Genomic DNA, 9,808 nt, shown 5'->3' on the forward strand with positions numbered 1-9,808 from the left:
TATTTATATTCTTTCGGATGCGACTGATGTTATGAAGGGAAAAACGAGCAGATCCAAAAACTGCGTTCACATGTTGAACCATTGAAAGGGTATTGTCAAAAAGAATGCCAAGATTTCTGCAGGTGGGTGATGGTTTGATTAGAGTTTCACCAATCTTGATGTGGTGAGTTCCTGCTTTGTATAAATTGTGTTTCGAACCTATCAGCATGAACTCTTGTTTTCTTTTCGTTTAATTTCAGCAGGTTAGAGCAGAGCCAGATGCAGATTTCATCCAGACATACTTGTACTTTAGATATTGTGTCATTAACAGTCGAATGTAAGGGGTCGACTGAAAAATATATCCTAATGTCATCAGCAAAGCAATGGTATTGGAAACCATGTTTTCTAATTATCTTGCCTAAAGGTGTGATATACATGCAGAATAGAATAGGACCCAGGACAGATCCTTGGGGAAGCCCAAACTTCAAGGTTTCTCTAGAAGAATTGTCACATTTAATGCCGACAAATGAGGTTTGATCACTTAGATATGAATGAAACCATTTAAGTGCTTTGTCAGTTATTCCAAAGGATGAGCTTAAGTGTGTTGTTAGGATTTGGTAGTCAACAGTATCAAAGGCAGCCGAGAGATCGAGAAGGATTAAAATAGAAACTTTTCCTTCGTTCATGTTGCATAAGAGATCGTTGAGAACTTTAACAATTGCAGTCTCAACACTGTGGTGAGATCTATAAGCAGATTGATGAATATCTAGTAGTTCATGCTCAGTTAGAAAAGAAAGTAACTGTGCAGCAACAACTCTCACTGTAGTTTTAGAAAGGAAGCTAAGGTTGGAGATTGGTCGGAAGTTACTAAGAACATTGTAATCAAGGCTGGATTTCTTTAATACTTTAATGTAAAAAAAAACTTAAGAAAAGCTTTAGGCAAGTTGTAATTAAAGAGAAAAGGAAGGTTAGTTTCGGTTAACAATATATTTGGTATTGAAGAATGGAGTGTACTGGAAAGTCGCTGTATGAATAATAAAAATAACAAGATCATTATCAAGCCTATAGTTCCTTGACCTGCTCTAGTGTCATTGCTAAGATATAAATAATTTGTTTATTTATTGCTATATTATATTGATGCTCTATACTGAATACCTAAAGTGTATTTTATCATCAATATTAGCAGTTAATCATATTATTTCTGAAAAATGTTGACCCATGACGTCAAATGGTTTTTTTTCAAAAAGAACTTACATGGTTGGCATACATACAAGCAGAACTTATTTATTGTAAGTTGGAAAACATATTTGATTAATTGTTTTAATTGGATTTCTATTACATCTTTTTAAAATAGATTTTACAAGCAAGTCATGCTTTTTTTCTCATTATTAATGCCATCTCTGTTTGTTGAATAAGCATCTTTGGTGTATAAGGGCACTCCATACATGCGCAGTATTCATTCTTTTAGACGATAATTTTAGAAAGAATGTCAATCCATCTGAACTGTATACTTCTACATAACTTTCGAAGATTAAGTATACTTTTCTCCGATTTCACTGAACCATTTAGCTATGACTTATTTTAGATTACTATTGTTCTCGTTTTCTTGACACTGAAGTATGACGGACATTGTGTAATCCAATTTAGTTCAACTATCTGGATGTTTTGACCTTTACATACTGGTAATCTTTGAATGCATACATTTTTCAAAACCAGATTACTAAGGATAGCTTAAGCTGCTTTTGTCTTTTAAGCTGCATGTGCTGTTATTGCAAAATATAATCTTTTTTTTATAATCAAATACATATTTACATCATTGTTCCTTGTTTCTAATATTTGATTATATTTCAATAATGTAACACTATACTGCCACTTTAAATTTAAAAGTCTAATTATATATTTTGAAAATACGATGAGTATACTGTACATAATATGAAGGTATTTTTCAATATATCAATTATCAATTGTGTATTAATTATGCAATACCATACAAAAATTGTCCTAATGAGAAAATCATGTTTAGCAGCTTGGCTGAGTTGGAAAGGAAACCAACTACTTAAATTGGAGGTGTAGTATCTTAATACACAAGTTAAGTTTAATTTTCAAATTTGATTGAAAGTTGTTATGAGTAGCTTGTGTGCGAGTCGTTGATTGTGCTCATGTGTTTAATCCGTCTATTACCTGGTTTACAATTAATGTTAACGTTTATTTTATTTTGTGATTAATTTTTTGGAAATTGTATAGTAAATGTTCTGGGCAGGTGGCTCACCAACAACATGTACTGGGCTGTCAGCTCATGTTGTCCCTCTACACCCAGTTCTGTAAATTGAATGGATGACGAGAGTTGCTGGTACCGGGTAGCACAAACACGAAGCGAACCTTAGGGGCGAAGAAAGTCAGATCGAGTTCCTAGACCACACATCAAGCGCCCTGAGAATCTTACATTAGATGGATATGTGCGCTATATAAAACTACACTATTATTATTATTATAATTATTTATTGTGTTAACATGCTAATAAATAACATACTAGTTATTTTATGTTTTGAAAACATATTGTACTTAGTTAACATTGCTGTAACCCTCTCTAGGGGGCACTATAACAAGATTGCTATTTAATCTCAACACAAGAAGGTAGCACACAAAGTGAGCTTTGGAAGCAGTTGCCAAATAGACTCTAAATATTGATATAAAGTAATATACTACATACAGCTTTTGGATGAATAAAAAAATACAGTTTTTGGATGAATAAAAATGTATTGTACTGTATTATTTTTAATATTTAATACCCGAAATTAGCCTTTGCTAATTTTTAAACTAAAAAATAATTATATAAAAAAATATCTCTTAAAATTACCATAATAACATTAATATAAATAAATATATTCATTGATAACTATCAATGAATATCAAATAAATGACAGTTTCTAGAAATCAAATAAAAACAGATATGAAATTAATTTGTTTGATTTTTGTTACTAACCGTTACACATTGTCAATAGTACTCGTGGGTAAGCTATTACTTGTGAGAATCTTAAGAAATTCCTGTAAACTAGCATTTGTTCTCACAGCAACAGGGTCAAAGTGCGTCCTACTTGCTTGGAAGCCATTCTGTTTTAGAAGCTGGATAACTTTCTTCATTCTAAGAAATTCAGAGAAAATAATATTTTATAAACAATGACATCTAAATTGTAGATGGTTTTGAAAATACTCTCAACAAATTAAATACCTACTGTTTTCTAGATACTGTAACCTGACCTAATACTGATATGAACTCCTGGATTCATTGCCATTCATTTCCTTCAATAATTTTACTCCTTTCTTAAAATACAATATGGCATGTATAATATTTATCTTTTATTCTATGATCAAATCCGGATAACCCTAAGATATTTTATTAAAGTATTAAATTACTACTTATCAACATTCTATGAGATTGAGTAACGTAAATGTAAAATAAATAGCTAACAGTGTAAAGCACAGCTGCCAGTAAGCAGCCTTCACCAGTGGTGAGTGGGTGTACATGTGCCGAAAAGAATCAATGATTCTTTTTAGCTGAAATAAATATAATTGCTTGCAAATGCATGTTTTTTATGAGTAACATGTTCAAAGTGTTATCTTTTCATGAACTTACGAGAACATCCCTTATATGAATATTCATTTCTCTACATATTCATCAACATTAATTTATCGTCCATCATTCAATATAAACTTACTTTAGTGCATCTTTCCCTTTGGCTGTGTGTAAATGGACGTTAAAGTAGAAGCTGGGGAAAGGAACTTGCGTTTCATGACTGTCGTCTTTACAAACCCTCTTTGCTGGGGCACTTACGTCCACGCAGGTTCTCTTAGAGGTCAACACTTTGCTACAATTTGAATCATCTTGATGTGTGCATTGCCGAGATTTTCCAAATTCATTCGCTGTGGATGGATTTACTGAGACATCAGCAGGTGCAGATTTTAAAGTAGAAGAAACTTTTTGAATATGTGTCTCAGATAATGAATTGTGTTTGTGCATCTCATAGTCTACAATATCACTGCATACAGCTTCACTATGTAATGTTTTTAAAAGCTCTATTATTTTAGGGCTTAGCTTTAATCGTTCAGCACAGTGCAGCATTTTCTTTATGAAGCCAGCTTTGAAAATACTTCCAGACCTGAAAAAAATAATCAGGACAAATACATTAATTTACATATGTTGTTACTTTTAGATATTTTGTTAGTTTAATTATATGGATAACCTATGGGATTTTACTTTTTTGTTTGTTTGGGATCTTCTTGTAATGAAATTTTCTTAGTGGTTTTCTTAGGTAATTTATTTGTTTAAAAAACCTCATATTTTATAAATATAATATAACACTGATATTAATCATTAAAACTTCTATATTATCAGGTTATCATTATTTTTATCATCATTTTAACCATTATTACTATCACTACTTCTATTATCATTAAAACTATTAAATTACTATCACTATTTTTATCATCATTCTTACAATTGCTACTATAATTATAACCAGAGGTGACGGAACTAGGGGGTGCTGTGTGTCATGGAGAGTAATGTGTGACCGGAAATGGTCTGTTGGAGTATAAGTACAGCAAGATGAAACTATTATGTAGGCCAAATGAATAAAGTTCGGAGTTTGTCGGGTAGCTAAATTCATAAGCTAAATTACGGTGATTAATTTAATTAGCGAAGATATGGAGACAATTATTTCGAAGTTCCTTCTTTCCAAGAGGGGATGCAAATGCTTTGTGAAAATGAGTACGCAGCGGTACTCATTTTCACAAAGAAATACACACAACTGGTTAGCTAACAATATGCCAATACATGATCACTTGGGAAGGAAGGTTGAATCAGTTGTTGCCCAGCAAAGGTCTGTACTGTATGGGGGGGGGGGGGCGCTACTGATGTACAGTGTAGCGGATGACGATGAGGCATACCTAATAAGACTAGGGCTAGGCCTAGGCCCAGGCTTAACTAGACAGTGCAATAATATGTAATAGAAAGTACACTTCCGAAAGAAATAAATTAAAATAAAAATTAAAAAAAACAAAAACAAATAACTAAGAATAATTCAGTTGCAGAGCTACCTTGTACGTATTATACAATGCTAACAATGCGGCTCTTGATTCTAGGACAAGGCATCCATGAGCAAAGCAGTGGTGTTTGTTTATCCATGAAAAAAGCACGTCGGGATAGTTTGCCTTACCAGGAAAAGGTGACGTAATCTAGCTTACATGCATGCTAACTATAGTGTGAGTGTGACGTCACCAAAAAATGAATATTTTTTATTATAACCAAAATATTAATAACTACAAGGTTTCTGGGCGTAAATTCCCTTAATACGAATTAAGGGTTGCACAATCTCCTTGCCATACAAATTACAGCTCCCACTGACGTCTCAGTCAGGAAATATGAGTAGCTGAAGTTTTTCTCGCAAATCTGACTACAAAACCATATCCATATTTCACGTTTCACTTTTGACCCTGATTCGTGCTTCGCACTCGCCGCTAAGGGTGGCGTTCCGGGAACCCTGCGTCTAGAAATTGCAAATTGCAAGTGAAGTGCTGCGAAGTATAACTGAATATAAATGTTCTTCGAACAAAATTATTTATGCGAGTCAAGTGAAAATAATGAATAATAAAAATATAACAAATAATATGAGACACGACCCATTGTCTATACAGTATTAGAACACTTCTCATTGGGTAACAAAGTCGTAATTTTTCATTTTTGTCAAAAAGTGTCTATAGTGGTGAATTATGGTTTAGGTTTTTTTTAATAAAGTTTCAAAAATATCTATGTATGATGTGGAAAATGTAGTTGATTACCAAAGGTTACAATTTTCATTTTGAAGATTGCATGGTCTAGGAAGTGTACATTTTTTTATGGGGCAAGTTTCCAAGGGCGGGTTTTCTAGCGACGAGTTGACTGCCAAAGAGTGTTGCCAAAGTGCGAGCCAGCATGTTATTTGATCAGAAGTGCGAGACATCACTAGTGTGAGCCAGTGAGCCACGACAAGATACGAGACGTTACTCGAGTTGTGCGAGGTATCAGCTGAGATTTGTGGAGTACAATTCAAAAAACAACTATAGGTCTAATAATGAATTATTGTGATGTTAAATAGACAATGTTAGCTATCAAGGAGCGACGTTTTTTTTCATTGGGACCTTCGTCCCTTCAAGGCTAGGCCTAGTATACCACCATAGCTAGTCTAGGCCTAGAGTAGGATAAGGCTAGCGTGACATGCGGACGTTGGTACATGTTGGTTAGTCTACAAACGTCGCCTAAAGTAATTGATTTTACCCGGCAGAACGAAAGAAGGAAACTCCGCTTTTCAGTTGTCTTAGGCCCTTGTTTTTTGACAAACAATAACCTTTCAGACGTCAAATTGCTGTCAAGAATATGAATTGGCTGCTTCGCAGAAATTATTACTACTATACTATAATTAATATTACCTTATCATGTCTTAGATAATAATAATAATAATAATAATAATAATAATAATAATAATAGTTGGATTTGTATAGTGCATCATGTGAAAATGCCTCTATGCACTTAGTGATTGAGCTCCATTTTGCAAAAAGTGGATGTTATCTACTATTACAATTACTGCTCTATTTCTGTAAATTAAATCATTATAGCCAAGTACTGTAAATTAATAATTTGTTAATCTTTTGTAGTGGAGACAAATCATAGCAATATTTTCATTCATATTTCCAATATACAGTATCACTAAAGCAAAAGATAACATCCATTGAAACACAATCTTGAAGTAATTGGATATATTTAAAACAGCAAATTGTATTTTATTTAATTGTTTATCTTAAAAGTTGATTTTCCATTATTCCACATCTAAATATATGAAATATATGGGCAAATCAGAGAATCATATTAGTTAAGTGGTGCAAAGGTTTCAATTATTCTTACCAGACAGGTCCAAGGAACACAGCAGTTTTACCAGGTGAAGTTTGCTTGCAATTGCATTTTAACTTTCCGTAATAGTCACCTGAAAGTTAAATTGTCCAACAGAATTGCTATTATATGGATTGCATACCAAAAAAATATTTAAATAAAATATAATATACCATACATGCATGAGTGAACTTTTTGGTTTGATGTATGAAATTAAATAATGATGGGCAGTAATGAGTTGTTGTGGCTGATATTATTATTACAGTAACATTCTGTGTTGTTAAGTTATTGTTTAAGTAATGGAAAAGGTGTTCTGGCAATCGGTGTGTTTTTATTTAATTATTGCATCTGTTGTTGCAATTGTTATTGTTTTTATATTGACAGAATTAATGAATAAAGAATTTATGAATAAAGAAAATTTGATGATAAAGAAGTGATTTTAAGTGGAGTGATACCAACGTGAGTAATGGTAAAGTAAGTGATAATAAAGAACGCAATGGCAAAGGGAGTAAATGGTAAAGTGTGTGATGGTGAAGAAAGTAATGGTGAAGGGAGTGATGCCAACATGAGTGATGGTGAAGTAAGTAATAATAAAGAAAGCAATGGCAAAGGGAGTAATGGCAAAGTGTGTGATGGTGAATTTAGTGATGATAAAGAAAGTAATGGTGAAGGGAGTATGGTAAATGGAGTGATGCCAACGTGAGTGATAGTAAAGTAAGTGATGATAAAGAAAGCAATGGCAAAGGGAGTGATGGCAAAGTGTGTGATGGTGAATTTAGTGATGATAAAGAAAGTAATGGTGAAGGGAGTGATGGTAAATGGAGTGATGCCAACGTGAGTGATGGTGAAGTAAGTGATGATAAAGAAAGCAATGGCAAAGGGAGTGATGGCAAAGTGAGTGATCGTGAATTAAGTGATGATAAAGAAAGCGATGGTGAAGGGAGTGATGGTAAATGAACGATGGCAAAGTAAAAGATGGAGAAGTAAGCGATGATAAAGAAAGAGATAACAAAGGGAGCGATGGTAATGAGTGTAGTGACAATATGAGTGAATGCAGAATGATAGCAAAATAATGACAAATGGGGTGATCACAGAGAAATTAATGACAAAGGGAGTGATAACATAAGAAATGATGACAAAGAGAATTATGGCAAAGTATGTGATGATAAAGACAGTGATGACAAATGAGATCGCAAAGGGAGAGATGGCAAAAAGTGAAGAACAAGGAAATGAGAGCAAAGGGAATAACAACGATAAAATTATAGATAAAAGAATAAATAAATAAGTTAATAAATGAACAAACATAAAAATGCAATAAAAACTGAAGCAAGATCTTTTACTATAAAGTTTGCCTACTTTCTACAGTATGGTTTCCCTGAAGAAAGCAGCGGTCTCCACAAATTAAGCAATGGATGACCTGCTGGACCTTTTCAACACTCAAATCAGCATGCTGAGGTCCACGTACCACACGCACCATAACCAAAATGAAATGTTCATATGCCACAGATACTAACACTTCTATTCCTTTATTGCATCTTGCTGCAGCTCTAAAAAGTTGAAAAAATAACAGTTAAAAAATACGATTTTACAATGTTTATTTATATTTCTTTATCTTCTATTTTAAAAAAAATCTCTTCAAAAAAGTTACTTTCTATACCATTGAGCAAGTTCAATTTAAAGAAATTTAAAATTTGATCATAGAGGGCAGTAGACTGGATTTTTATTATATCACAGATCTATCACTATTTTATACTTGCTAAAACAGTTTATGTCATTTCATTCTTGTTTTTCTTCACTGTCATTAAATATACTATGAAAAAATATATTTAAAGGGGGGGTGCGGGGATGAGACAAGTGGCCATATATTGCTTATTTAACCTTTCCTGAGTTCGGGAAAAATACTTAAAAAATTCAAAATGTTGAGATGTAACGATAATTACAGAAACAAAACATGATATGATGAGACAGGAAAATCAGGTGAAAACGAGGCTGATCACTTTTTTCAGTAGCTTGGTAGCATTTTCTAACCAACTCATTAATATTCAAGACCAGTAATTTTTGGCGAGCAGCTGATCGAAAAATCGCCCCGACGATCGAACAACTAGCCTAGACAATACGTACGTCCAGTAGTGTGAAGTCGTGAGTTTTTGTGATCGTTTACGTACGCAGTTACAGAGAGACGGTTTTGTCAACGTCAATTCAATCATGGAGGAATAATTCAATTGAATTAATAAACGTATATCAGTCCGATGACTTGTTTGTTTATAATTAGGCCTATGCCCAGGAAGCAGTCAGTGTCTACCCAGCAGCTAAGTAGCGCACTCCTGACCGGGACACTGCTCCAGTCCCGCAGCAGGTGAGTTCGCACGCAGCCTTGTCCAGCTGACGGTAAAGTTAGTAGGTTCCTACTACTAGCCTAGACTTGTCATGCCATGGCGACTTTTAATTTTTTTTTAACTTTTAATTGTGCTAGTGCATATTTTTTCATAATATCCTAGGCCTAGGCCTAATATGTCTAAAAACTGCACTGTCCAAATAAAGGTGATGTGCTATAACACTACAGTATATCATCAGAGCCAACACCAATTCCTGTAACAATAAGATTATTATTGATATACTGTATGCCTAGAAGCTAGGCTACACAACAATAACGCCTCAATAACATGATGCATATGTTACTCCAAACCTAACTTTCAGCTGTTGTTGAAATGTGGAATTCAAATAAAATATACAGTATCTCAGTATGGTATGTTATTGATAAAGCAGCAAATGCCAATGTTTCATAACATTTTTGATTTGTTAACAAACCTGGTTTTGCATTATTGTAATTTTTGTATACTTATTTCTCAATAGGAGCAAATGACTGGCTCCAATGGATGTGATGCAAACAGTTCCATCTGTGTGGACATG

General features: G+C 33.6%; 1 protein-coding gene across 6 annotated transcripts in view; it reads right to left on the reverse strand.

Moving 5' to 3' along the window:
• The window catches only part of LOC117105143 (TRMT1-like protein), a 49,029-nt gene that overhangs the window by 34,066 nt on the left and 5,155 nt on the right, over positions 1–9,808 (reverse strand). For all 6 annotated transcript variants that reach the window (XR_004444865.1, XR_004444863.1, XR_004444864.1 and 3 more), the window contains exons 5-8: positions 8,255–8,445; positions 6,914–6,992; positions 3,696–4,136; positions 2,963–3,121 (exon numbers count right to left, since the gene is read on the reverse strand). Coding sequence is in view for 3 of the 6 variants with exons in the window: in XM_033246198.1 (XP_033102089.1) it covers positions 2,965–3,121; positions 3,696–4,136; positions 6,914–6,992; positions 8,255–8,445 (868 nt within the window). In the remaining 3 variants the exon portion in view is untranslated. The remainder of the gene's footprint in view (positions 1–2,962; positions 3,122–3,695; positions 4,137–6,913; positions 6,993–8,254; positions 8,446–9,808) is intronic.

This window comes from Anneissia japonica, unplaced genomic scaffold, assembly GCF_011630105.1.
Source record: "Anneissia japonica isolate Jap-2015-1 unplaced genomic scaffold, ASM1163010v1 scaffold287852_len814684_cov197, whole genome shotgun sequence".
Lineage (NCBI taxonomy): Eukaryota > Metazoa > Echinodermata > Crinoidea > Comatulida > Comatulidae > Anneissia > Anneissia japonica.